The sequence below is a fragment of the Euprymna scolopes genome, chromosome 30 (genome assembly GCF_053919585.1).
Source record: "Euprymna scolopes isolate OS-2025 chromosome 30, ASM5391958v1, whole genome shotgun sequence".
NCBI lineage: Eukaryota > Metazoa > Mollusca > Cephalopoda > Sepiida > Sepiolidae > Euprymna > Euprymna scolopes.
Window position 1 is genome coordinate 95,058,531 of NC_136511.1, and position 14,309 is coordinate 95,072,839.

General features: G+C 33.9%; 1 protein-coding gene across 9 annotated transcripts in view; it reads right to left on the reverse strand.

Moving 5' to 3' along the window:
- LOC145254893 (sodium-independent sulfate anion transporter-like) overlaps positions 1-14,309 on the reverse strand; it is a 635,989-nt gene that overhangs the window by 526,707 nt on the left and 94,973 nt on the right. For all 9 annotated transcript variants that reach the window (XR_013863830.1, XM_080113811.1, XM_080113816.1 and 6 more), the window contains exon 6: positions 5,256-5,335. Coding sequence is in view for 8 of the 9 variants with exons in the window: in XM_080113811.1 (XP_079969937.1) it covers positions 5,256-5,335 (80 nt within the window). In the remaining variant the exon portion in view is untranslated. The remainder of the gene's footprint in view (positions 1-5,255; positions 5,336-14,309) is intronic.

Below are 14,309 nucleotides of genomic sequence, written 5' to 3' on the forward strand. Positions count from 1 at the left end.
TATAAACTTTATACGATATATAACGTTATAACACTTTATATGTTATATAACGTTATTACACTTTATATGTTATATAGCTTTATAACACTTTATATGTTATATAACTTTATAACACTGTATATGTTATATAACTTTATAACACTGTATATGTTATATAACTTTATAACACTTTATATGTTATATAACTTTATAACACTTTATATGTTATATAACTTTATAACACTTTATATGTTATATAACGTTATAACACTTTATATGTTATATAACTTTATAACACTGTATATGTTATATAACTTTATAACACTATCAATTACTCAAGTCCAAAGTGAGAGGATATTTTCTAAGAAATTAAGAAATTCGCTGTCTGTAGATGACTTGAAATCATTCATGTTGCTAGTCATTGAAAAGGAATTGGATGCAGAAACAATTATTGACAGATTCACACAAAGTGAACTCAAACACATATCTTAATACGGCAGAATGTTTGATCTTAATACAGCAGAATTTTTTTTTACAAAGGAATCACCACTTATCAAGGCCCAGAGGCCACTCTAGGATAAGGGTTAAAGAGTGTACTGTGGTCAAAAGGACAATATCATAGTAATCCTTAGAAATGTAAATTTGGTAAATTGGATTACTTAAAGGGGAACGGCTCATCAAGAACTTGTTTACATTGGATTTGAAGATGACCATATTGTAGTCAGCTGGAAAGCAGATAAATGAAAGAGAGTTCCACAGATGTCCAGTTCTTAGAAAGAAATTTTTTTCATGGAATCTACGCTAAGGTTTAGACACAGATAAAGAGTGGGGGAAATTATTGATAGTGTTTACAGCCAAATGAGTGTCTCTCATGAATGTTTGGTGAGGGGAGACCGTAGATTGGAGCTCAGACGAGCACTTGCCATGAAAATGACGATAAAACAGTCATAATGTCTCTTTTGTGAGAAAGAGGTTGCAGGGAAGAGAAAATTGGATCCCCCACTAGGCTACGAAGTCTATTTTGAACTCTTTTAAGGCAGGATAAGAACTTCCTAGCAGCTCCTGCCCAGATGTGACAGCAATACTCCATCCTTGAATGTACCTGGCTCTTATATAGGTAGAGAATTGCATCAGCAGGTAGATATCTACTGGATCGATAGAAAGATCCCATCATTTTTCCAGTAACCTTGGTAACAGATTTGATGTATGTATTCCATTTTAGATCAGGAGTAAAGGTCAAGCTCAGAAACTTGTCAAAACATGGAGCCTCCCCAAAACGAGAGCCATTCATTTCAACTGACGTCAGATGGGGATCATAACGATGATCCAAAGATAGAAGCTTGGTTTTAGATAAATAAAAAGTAATCAGCTACTTTTTTCCCCACTGTACCACATGCTGAAGATCAGAAGAAAGAGAATCAAAGAGAACTTGGTCGTTTACAGGCTTTGATGTGCTGCCATAGATGGTAGTGTCATCAGCATAGATGTCAATGAATGATCTAAGGATGTGATTTGGAAGATCATTAATATAGATCAGGAAGAGAGTTAGACCCAGGACGGACCCCTGAGAGACTCCAGCATTAATACTATGAGCTTGTGATTTCTGCCTATCAGCCACTACTCTTATGAACCTCAGAGAGAAATGATTTAATAATTGAAAAGACATTTCCAGTTATACCATAGCTAGAAATCTTGTGAAGTAGACCTTCATGTTATACCCAATCAAAGGCCTTTTATATGTCAAAAGCAATTGCCCTCGAGAGTTTTGCTAATCCTATGAAATAACCGTTAGCACATCTGCTGTATATCTAACAAAACAGAAACTATATTGCGTGTCACTAAGAAGGTTATTTTTGCTGAGGTGGTTGACTACTTCTCTATTTAACACAGATTCAAGTAACTTACTCATGAGGCACAGGAGACTTATTGGTCTGTACTGAGAGGGAGATGACCGATCACCTGAATTCTTAAATAAGTATGGGAGCTAGTTCTGGTTGAAGCTTTTTCAGCACTATAATAGGAATGCCGTCGGTGCCAGTTGCTTTACTGGAATCAAGGTTTTTGATTAGCTTGGCAACACCATGCACAGATATTTGTATATCGTATAGCGTGTTTTCTGATGCAGGAGCAAATACAGGGGCTTGGCAGCCTTGGTCGCATAGAGTGGAATTAGCTGCAAAGTTCTTGGCAAAGAGTTTGGCTTTGTCTGATGCTGATGAGATTACCTCAGGTTCATTGATGATAGTTGGGATAGAGCACACACTTCTGTTCAGAATCCTGTTTGCTATTTGCCAAAACTGGTGGGAACAAAGCCGCTGCTCAGCTACTTTGCACTTGACGGACTGAGCATACAACTCTCTCACGTTCTTCATTACAGTGGTTGCTGGCAGTCCTGAAAACGGTTTTAGTACATCTATTACATTGGAAGCAATGGAAAAAGTGATTTCTGTGTGCAATGGCAACAGCACATTCTGGAGAGAACCACGGCTGGCTCTTAGGTTTGTGCTGGAATTATTTTGAGGGTATGAAACGGTCTATACCTACAATTAACTATTCCGTCAGGTCTGTTACTATATAGGACACATCCTTTTTAAACATGGAACGCAGAGGTAGATCAGATATAAATGAACAGTAGCTATCCCAATCAGCTAGAGTATCAATATGCTGTACGATGGAGACGTACATGTGAAGGGACAGTGAAGATCTGTTTATGTAATTGGGATCCCATCCTCCATGTTGTTTAATAGATTGAATGGTAGAGTGCTTGAAACACAAAAGGTCGCATAATGATGACGAAAGCATACCAATATATATTAGTGAAAGAATGTAGATTTATTTACATAAATATACATGAGAAATAATAAGGATACAGATAGTAAGAATAAAAGTTCGTTGAGAAAGGAGTAACGTTACTTGCGGTTTGTGAGGAGAGTTGGTTGGGTGGCCATGCCAACCAGGAGCACGATCTTGACTAGTCGAGAATTCAGCGGAAAAAAGAGAGAGATATACAGAACAGGAAGTGACATGACTGTGTCGCTCTCTGGTTACCAGGGTTAAAGGGAAATAATCGAATTAGCCTTGGAATTTCAATTTCCATATTCGTTTTTATTTTTACTGATACAACAGAGTGGTCGGAAGATCCCCGTGGAGACAGAACAGAAGATGAACATAGCTCAGGGCAGGTTGTGAGGAAAAGATCTAGGAGACTTACATACTGACCATCAGTATCAGGCACACGGGTGGGTTTGCAAACATTCTGAGTGAGGTCATAAGCAATGGAAAGAATGTTTGATCTTGATATAGCAGAATGTTTGAAATTGATATTTGTACATTTTAAATTTCTGCGTATAAGATGCAGTACAAATAAACTATTACAAAATATTTATTATTTAGATATTTGTAAAATATAATTTTAAACAAATCAATATTATGTATAGTCATATTTACACTACATGTAAATTGTAATTACATCTTTTCACAGATATTTTATAAAATTTAATTCATTTAACATGCTAGATGACAAAATTATATTGCTAAATGACCCCCTTCCTTTGCTTCCTAGCAACGAATGTTTTTAAACTCAGTCCACTTCTATATGCGTGTCATACAATTTTGATAAATACTAGTTACATCAAGTTATTTCCCTTGGTTCTGAATAGTTTTTTTTAATAGAACAAACAGCAGCATTTTTATGAATTTATTGCTAGTTACATTTAGTCATTTCCGTTGGTTCTGTATGGTTTTCATCATGTTTAATAGAGCAAACAGCGATGTTTTATGAATTTACTAGTGAGGCAGGAGTGCTCGGCTTTGCCCAGTCGTAAAATATGGTTAAATATGATATTTTAATTTGTCCAGATTTCATAAATATTATCATGATTTCAAAAGTTAAAAAAAAAAATATTTGGGTGCCATCAGCTAGAATCGAAACCAAAAGCAAAACTGTAGCATTCAAAGCTGGTGATGTTACCTCTGTACCAACGTGAGACACACATGAGCTGATTAAAAATAAATTAAGCTGAAGGTACAAAATGCATAACGATTTTTTTTTTCAATTTTGAATTAATTTTTGAATTCTTAAAAACTACTTTAACTGACTAAAGCCTATAAAAGAAGAATCCATAAAAAATCCAATCATTTGAGACCCCTAGCACCGCTTTGCAACTTTTAGTTTTGGAAGGGATAGAATTTGAAAATATGGAGACAGACATAGTGAGTTTTATAAATTAGATTAACAATTATTTCCTACAGATATTAGTGTTTCATGCTTATGCAACCATCAATGTAAGAACTGATAATTATTGACAGATTTGAACTCAGTCACAAAGTAAACCTTGAATCTGGCTACTAGCAATTAACACAGAAATTAAGGGAAATTAAGTACCTATAAATGCCGAGTCAATGGGCATGAATAGTAAACAATTAGACAGTATTTAACGATTGCTAATCAAATCAAAATATTGTACTTTGCACTAAGGTTGACCACTTTTTCTTAATTCTCTAAAAAATGCTCAATTTTAATTTTTTAAAGGGTCTTATAAGGATAATATTTTTTGAAATATTAACAATTATCTTTATATCTACATACACTAGTGTTTCAGGCTTATGCAACTTCTATTATATATATATATATATATATATATATAACATAGAAAAAAGAATCAAGTTCTATCTTTAATACACTAAAAGCAAAGAAACAAAATGACTAAAACTACTTTATATACAGATTCAATATGGGCGACATTAATTATACAAATAGGACTGAACTGATTTTCCCATCTTTAAAGAATATTGAATATACAACAATATTAATATGCATTGGCAATGTCCATAGTCAACAGTTCAAATGCTATCATCACTTTGCATATAGAAGATTTGTTCAATGAGAAATAAAAAAGATCAGTATTAATCAGTTAAACAAAATTTGGACTGTTTCAGTTTCATCCTATTTTCAGCAGTTTGGTGATGATGATGATTAAAGATCTAAAATGGAAATAAGTTATACTATGGAAATGTATAAAAATCAATGCGATTCCAATTGTAATCGGAACACTTGGAATCATAGCAAAAAAGTCATTATAAATAGCTTAAATAATACTGACGACACAATTTCTTTCCCAATTCTGTAAAAGGCTAACCTGTTAGGAATAACGGAAGCATTAAAGTACAACTTGATATTTAATAAAACAAAATCCAACTAAAATCCAAAAATGGAGATGACTTTAAAATAATAATAATAATAAAAATAATAATAAATATTCTACAAAATGACTTACTTTGTTTCATCTAATTTGGCAAATGTGAAATAGACACAGTGTATGAAATCCTTAGGAATTTTTTTCAATCCAAAAATATGCTGAAAAAAAAAAAAAAAAAAAAGGTTGTCAAAAAAATACAAAACGGACCACTATGAATATGGTATTGTCAGAACCATCGATCCTTTTGACATGTAATATTGAAAATTCGGAAATAATGTTCATTTTTTTCTACCTTAACGACTGCAGAATCTTTCTAAGCGATTTCAATATTGGTGTATACCTGAATTGTCATCTCTTGCTTACCTTAAATACATAAATTTGCAACATCATGCCATGGCATGGCCGAATAGGTTAGAAGGTTGTCTGAGAACCATTAGTTTTTACATTCACGTCCACTTTTCATTTTTTATTTTTTGTTGCTACAGGGGCTTGACAATATTTTACGGACACTTTGAAAAAAGTACTTCAAGGTGGTTACTAGTGCCAAAAACTTTTGCGGCTTTAAGTACACAGTTGAGAAGTGAAAACCCACTACTAGTGCTATCATTTATTTAGTTTAGATTTGATAATTTTAGTTCTTTGTGATTTTTGCAAAAGCTTGCGCGACACTATTTTTCGGATATGCCAAAAAAATCCTATTTTATTAAGAGCTATGTTCATGTATATGTTGCTATGTGCAAATTTTCTGCTTGTACACTTAGCTGTCATCATTAGAATCAATTATCTGTTCTATTTTACTGGAAAAACAATTAAACTTTATGAGGTAAAATGCATTCAAAAGAAGATGTTTGTTTGGCATGGAAGAAGCGGGAAGATGGCCTCAGCATCAGAAGGATCGCCATGAATTCGAAGCTGTAAAAATCAACAGTCGAATACATGCTGAAGACAAACTCCGAACGGAAAAAGAAGAGAGGCCGATAAAGATCAATTGGCAAGAGGACTGAAAAGAGAATGAAAAGGACTGTGACACGGCTGTTGACATCTGGAGAAAAAGTTACAGCAAGAAAAGTGAAGGAGAAAGGTGAATTGGATGTAAATGTCCTAACAGTACAAAGAACGCTGCATAGAATTGGTTTGAAGTATGCAAAGGCTAAGAAAAAAATTACACTAACAAAGAAACACAAAGGAACAAGACTGGTGAGTGCTAAAAGGTGGTTAATAAAGCATGTTGACTTTAAGAAGGTTATATTTATTGATGAGAAGCGTTTCAAGTTTGATGGGCCCGATGGATGGTGTACTTGGTCGAGAAGGGGTGAGCCTGTTGTACTGAACAAACAACAGATGGGAGGAGGAGTTATGGTTGGGTATGAGCTTTGCTAATAGAAATATATGGTTGGAGTGGCTGAAAGGACAACTGTTGGAGACGCCCCTCCATGGGATTAATGGACTATCTCATGACATCACTTCCTCTAGTGACGTCACTTCCGGTATCGAGTACCGGTGCCCGGCAGTCTGAGATTGGTACGCGACAAAGCAGGTTGTGTGCAAACGCCCCCACCCCCGTTGAGGTATGGTATTACTCAACCCACTTTGCCTGTAATATATGCGAATACATGTTTCGTTCCTAAAAATCCTCCGTTCCTTCGTTCTTATTACCATTTAACCCCATAACAATTGGCGACGTTGGATTCGACTTTCACACGGGCTAACTCCACAAAAAAGAAAAAACAAAATTTTAATTAACTTCGACAGAACGACAAATTTACAAACTAAGAAGTCCGCTGGCAATTACGTCCTAAAAAACAAAAAAAAAAACTAGGAAAACAAACACATGGCAAAGTTATCGACGAAATTGTAAGTAACCTTTTTGTCTCTATATTTAAATTGCAAAGAACTGGGCTAAACGCATTTCTGTAATGCTTAAAAATTAATTTGGTTGCTTGTTGAGAGAAGAAAAAAAAAAGAGAAAAATGCTGACCCAATTTTCACCGCGAGAACAATTCGATCATAAAATGTTGACTGTTTAGGCGTATGCAAATCTGAACATTTTTCAAATGAAGTGAAAAGTTTTTTTACTTTGTTTTTGCTGCTAATTTATGCAATATTTTAATGAGAGAGAAATGTTTCTTTTTTCCCTTTTCGTTTTACTTGGACTAAATGAAATAGGTTTTTTCCCATTGAGTGGAATTTTCTGAAATATTCTATTTTTAACTGCCACTTCCAAAGTGAAAAACTTTTTTTCTTCTGCGTGGGACAACTCCCCCCCCTCACACACACACATAAAAAAAGGCCATTTTGGTTAACTGCCAGACAATTCCACAAGTATTTTTATTCTTTTGTAACTGTATGGTATATATTTTTTTTGTTTTTGTTTTGCAAGAAAAATTTTTTTTTTTTTTGTCCACCCTCATATTGGGTTATCTCTAAGGGTTTTACCCAGAAGCAAGGGATACATTGCTCCCTCCTTTACACGCACACACTCAAAGAAAGGACATTTTCTTTTTATTATTATTTTATTTCTCTTCTCCAGTCAAAAACGGATATAAATTTTTTTTTTATACGTTTCGAAAAGCCATTAAAATGGAGGACATTGAAACAGTATTAATACAGCTAATCAAAGCTCAGATGGCCTAGCAGCAGAAGCCAAGGCAGAAAAACTGAAACTGCAAAGTTGGAATCGAAAAAAAACCTGCGCAAAAAGAATTCTCCAAGCCAAAGCAACCGAAGAAAGCATTTCAACAATTTCTACACGTGTATAGGATTGCACCCAGCAGTGAGATTCGTTTTTGACAAGCTCTTACCCAAACAGTCAAGGACATTAGTGACCACTTATGTACCCAGTAAATGTTTCATATCAGGTAAAAAATTGTTTTTCAAAAGTTATAAAAACAACACATCATTCTGGGAGGTGGGTACAATTACTAAGAGAGTCGGTGACATGGTATATATCGTCCAAGGGCCAACATATACCCACAAACGTCATCAGAACCAACTAAGAAAATGTCGATCAGTTGAAACCAGCGACAGTCCACCACTGGAAGATGAGCCGATAGACACTGTCTTTGAAACTTTTGATCTTGAACCTCCTCAACCAACACCTGAACTACGGCGTTCGTTCTGTAAAAGAAAGTTTACCGAGTAATTGATGGTAAACCTCAAAAGGAAGAAGTACTGACAGTTTTTACGAACAAAAAGCTTGGAAGGGGGGTGTTGAAGACGCCCCTCCATGGGATTAATGGACTATCTCATGACATCACTTCCTCTAGTGACGTCACTTCTGGTATCGAGTACCAGTGCCCAGCAGTCTGAGATTGGTACCCGACGAAGCAGGTCATGTGCAAACGCCCCACCGTTGAGGTATGGTATTACTCAACCCACTTTGCCTGTAATATATGCGAATACATGTTTCGTTCCTAAAAATCCTGTGTTCCTTTGTTCTTATTACCATTTGACCCCATAACAACAGAACAGTGAAAGCTACAAACAGTTGCTGGATGAGAAAGCCCTACCAAGGATAAGAAGAGAGATGGGGAATGATTTTGTTCTACGGCATTCATGTGTCAAAACTCATGAAAGAATGGATGGCTAAAGTGAATATGACTACTTTGGAATGGCCTGCAAAAACCCCAGTAAATTTAATAGAAAATGTTTGGGAAATGCTTGCACAATTTGTCTATGATGAACCTGAAATACCAAAAGAAGCTCAACTATAGGAACGAATACTAGATGCCAAAAAACAACTAATAGAAACACATAGAGATGCTATTGTGCATATGTTTGATCATTATGAAAAGAGATTGATAAAAGTTATTGAGAAGAAAGGTGATATTACAGATTATTAACAGTTTTTCAATGATGGCCGAAAAATAATGTTGTGTGTGTTTTGTAAAAAATGATGAAAATTAAATATTTTTCCTTACCTAATCGATTTTCTTCCATTTTTATTACAGGTATTGTCTTTATATGTTTATGCTATTCTATTGAAGGAATTTCACCACTCGGAGAGTCGAATACTAAAGTGTCCGAAAAATATTGTCAGGCCCTTGTAAGTGATCAGCAACATTTTTTTGAAAACATAAAAAACGTTTATTTCTGTTGAGAAAGACTTCTGCAGTTTACAGACCATGTTGAAATGTACGACCACAAAGTTAAAGCCATTATACTTTTACATTTAAACAGAATTAAAAGTTTGTTTTTTTAAATTTTTTATTTTGGCTCCCCACGAGAGCAGTTTTCACAATTTAACAATAAAACCAAATAATTAGGGGCAATATTTTTTTTAGTAGCAGTTTTTTTAAAGATCTATTACTATAACTATTAAATGCATGAATACTACTTATGTAAATCACATCTATTTTTTTAATTTTATACCACTTAAATTTTTTTAAGGAGAGTATTTACAATAAAATGTTTATATTCGTTCAGTAAGGGTTAACTGGGCCAGTTTTTGTTGGGAGTCCATTTTTTCCATACTAGACAAAATTCTTAGTGTTGCCTGCGAGCCAAAAAAAGAATAGTACATTATCATATATTTCAAGGAGTATATGTTTGTCAATCTAGGTACTCAATATCCTGGATAGAGCAGGTATGTTAAAGAGCATGTTGTCTAGAGAAAACAATGTGACTGTTTTGTTATACAATTTTACACATTGAAAGTTGTAAGAGTACAATATCATATCTAGTAAGAGTACTCAATATCTTTAGTAGAGCTAGCATGTTAAAAGACTGCATTGTCTGGAAGGGGCAGCATTAATATGTTTTATTATACTATTTAAAAAAGTTTTTATATTCTAAAAATAGCAAGTGTAGTCAAACACAACTTCATTTTCTTGTTTTTTATATATGGCCTGGGCAACGCCGGGTAGTTGTGCTAGTTTATTATCTAAAGGAGAGATGTCTATGTGAATATATGTTTTTATGTCTTGCTAAAACTTTTGAAATCCAGAGCAAATAAAAATGATTAGACAAATTAAAGGACAAAGTTCACTTACAGCAGACATATTATTTTTAACATATTTATGAAAATGTTTATTTCAGTAAGCTTTTGCATTTAAACAACTTTAAAAGATTTTTTTAAATATTTTTGTTTTGGACTTTGTATTATTTACTTAGCTGAAAACAAATAATTAGAGGGAATTTTTTATCAGTGGTTAATTAAATTAAAACGAAAATCATTTTTCTTATTTATCAGTGGTTGATTTAGCTGAATGGAGGTTTAAAGATCAGATTACTATTAAATGCATGAATTACGTAAATCACAAATATTTGTTTTTAATCTTTTAATCGTAACTGCTTAAAACTTTTTTTTTTTTGCTTACATGACCCTATTCCAAATTCATAGCAGTGGGCTGACATCAGTGGATTTTTTTTTTCAAACTGATATAAATTATTGCACAGTAAAAATAAATAAATTAAAACAAAAACATTTAGCAAGTGCAGTCAAACAACTTTATTTCCTTTTTTTATATGGCCTGGACAATGCTGAGTACCCCTGCTAGGCTTCTATTATATAAAGGAGAGATGTTTGTCTGTCTGTCTGTCTGTCTGTATATATGTATGTATGTTTGTATGTTTTGCTAACACATTCGAAATCCAAATCAGATAATAATGATTCTGGTACTGTCTTAAAGGACAGAGACTCGGACATATAATATGTAAAATTTAAAATAAGATATTCATTTTTTTCTACCTTACTGACTGCAGAATCTGATGGGGAAGTCACATAAAATCGTCTCTTTCAACACAATTTCAACATTTGCGCATGTGTTAACCACTTCACCTCTCATATACATTAAGTACATAAATTTGCAATGTCATGGTATGACTATCGCTGTGGCCGAATAGGTTAGAGGGTTGTCTTAGAATGATTAGATTTTGTACTTTAATTTGTGCCCACCTTACGGCCTTTTGTTTTTTATTTTTAACATATTTTTAAAAATGTTTACTTCGCTAAGCATGTAGATTTAGACAGGGTTCTAAGATTAAATTTTTTGTTTTGTTTTGCACTTTGTATTATTTACTTGGATCAAAACAAATGATTAGAGGGAATTTTTTTATCGGTGGTCAATTAAATTAAAACAAAACTCATTTTTCTTATTTCAATTTTTTTTTTATCGGCACTTGATTTAGCCGCAGGTTGATTTAAAGATCAGATTATTATTAAATGCATTAATATTACTTATGTAAATCACAAATATATTTTTTTTAATCGTAACCGCTTAAGATGTTTTGTTTTTTTTTGCTCACATGCCCCTATTCCAAATTCGTAGCAGTGGACTGATATCAGTGAATATTTTTTTCAAACTGATATAAATTATTGCACAGTAAAAACTCATGTAGCAAACGTAGTCAAACACTATTTCATTTTCTTTTTTATACGTCTTGAGCAATGCTGGGTACCCATGCTAATATCATTATAAGGAGGAATAAATTTGAAAACCAATGGTCGCCACAAACGAGAAATTGATAAGTGGTTGTTGCAATAATGCAAATCCATCTGCAAAGGTTATCGAAAAAGGTGGAGAGTGCTGGAAATCTGGGGAGACTTGTTATCACTTAAACTCCAGAGAACACCACAAGTTGTTCTCAAAGAGAAATCTTTGATGATGACCTGTGTGACTACTCCTAGTGAGTTGTTATTATTGATTTTAATAATAAAAATAACAATAATAACAAAGAATAATAACAATAATAAATAATAATTATTATTATTATAATAATAACAATAATAAATAATAATAACAATAATAAATAAATTATAATAACAATAACAAAAATAACAATAGTGTTAATAACAATATAATAATAACAATACTAATATTAATAATAATAATAACAATAGTAATAATAAATAACAATAATAATAAATAATAATAACAATAATAGTAAACAATAATAAATAATAATAATAATAATAATAATAATAATAATAATAATAACAATACTAATATTAATAATAATAAATAATAACAATAATTCTGATTTCGTTTATCAATGTCTCTCTGGAAAGGGATGGAATTCATTTCCAGAGGATTTCCCTTAATCCCGGCTTCAAACCAGGAGCTTCAAAGATCAAGGGTTTTCCTAAGGATGTTGGTGGTACCTATAATTGCAGAGGTCTGAAGGCCGCCTAAAACATCGGGGATTTGTAGTTTTTTCAATTGTCCTTCCAAACGACTTGATACTATTCCTAGTGTACCAACTATGACCGGGAATTATTTGTGTTTTAACACCGTGTATACACCTTATCTCCAAGGCCAATGGAGCATAACTGCTCCACTTCTCATTCTCTTTCTTTCTCTCTCACATTCCTGTTCCAGGGTACTGAGAAGTCTACAATCTGCCAGTTTTTTTAGACCTTGTCAATGACGACCAAATCCGGACGATTATGTTTCAATTGCTTGGTCGTTATGACACTTTTGTCCCACCATGCCTCAACCTTGCCATCCTCACTTGTTCTCACTTCATCAGGCACCTCCTCAAATCATTTTCCAGCACACTTCACCCCAACCCTCTTACACACGTCCCAATATATCCAGAGTCCCATGTGATCATGTATTTTGCGGTACTTTCTCTGGGTCAGTCACTACACCCTGCTGCAAGGTGCCCAATTGACTTTGAGGTCTTACCACAAATCCAGCATTCAATAATAACAATAAACAATGATAATAAATAATAACAATAATAATAATAAATAATAATAATAAATAACAATAATAATAATAAATAATAATGATAATAATAATAACAATAATAATAATAACACTACATAGAAGATTCATAAAGATGACAAAAGATGAGAATAACGAAAACACTTGGACAGGGATGCGAAAAGGACACCTAAGCCGAGAAACTGAATCCCTAATAACTGCAGCACAAGACAACTCAATAAGAATCAAAGATTGACAAAACACAAGAAAACAGTAAATGCAAACTCTGTTGACAAAGAGACGAAATGATAAACCATGTAGTAAGTGAATACAACAAACTGGCCAAAAGGAATACAAGAACAGACATGACCAAGTGGAAAGGGCAGTACACTGGGAATTATGCAAACAACTACATCTTGAACACACAGACCAATGGTACAAACATAAGCCAGCAACAGTACTTGAAAACGAGAATCACAAAATCCTATGGGACATAGACATACAAATTGATAACCCCATCCAAGCAAGAAGACTGGATGCCATAATAATTAACAAGAAAGAAAAATCCTGGAAAATTGTAGACTTTGCTGTTCCAGCTGACTACAGGGTGAATATCAAAGAAAAAGGAAATGGAGCAAATACACAGAGCTAGCCAGAGAGTTTAAACGGATATAGATGATGAAGAAAATCCAAATAATACCTATAATAGTAGGGGCACTAGGAATAATCCCGAAAAACTTGGAAAAAAGAATGGGAGAAATTGAAATCGGAGGAATGACTGGAAAGATACAACAAATATCAATAATGAAAACAGCTGAAATATTAAGGAAAACCCTTGAATGTGGAGACTAACACACATGAGCCACATGCGCAGGCCAGACAAACTGTTGCAAAGGCAAAACATAAAGCGCTACATGGAACCAACAATGTTGAAGCGGCATATCTATAAGTTCTCTAACCCCTTCCCATCATTACCATATTACTGCCTCCCCTCCACCAAAAAAAGAGTGCGACTGAGTAGTCAAGGGGAAGGAAATATCAAGGAGAGAGCACTGATCAGACCTCTACTGGACAAGTACTAAAAGAACTGGGTCCTTGGAGAAGCTTATTGCCACTCAAATTCCAGTGAAGACCAATGGCCGCTGTTAGTGAGAAGTCAATAGTAAGCGGCTGTAGCAATAATGCTATTCTATTAACTGTTATTCTATTAACAGCAGTTGAAAATACTCCTTTTATTCGAGACTAGCCTGGGTGCCCAGTGTTGCCTGGGTGTTTGGAGGTGTGTTGAGCAAAAAAAAAAAAAGAAAAGAAAAGTAGTAGTAGGCAGGCAGGCTCGAACCAGTACCGTGAAGGAGGAAAGAATGTGAAAAAAAATGTGACGTGTTTGCTGTTGCGCTAATCGCCAAACCAGAAGTGACGTAGGTTTAAATTAAGGAGGCTAGACAATCGAAAAGAGAGGATGACTTTCGAAAATCTTGGTGAA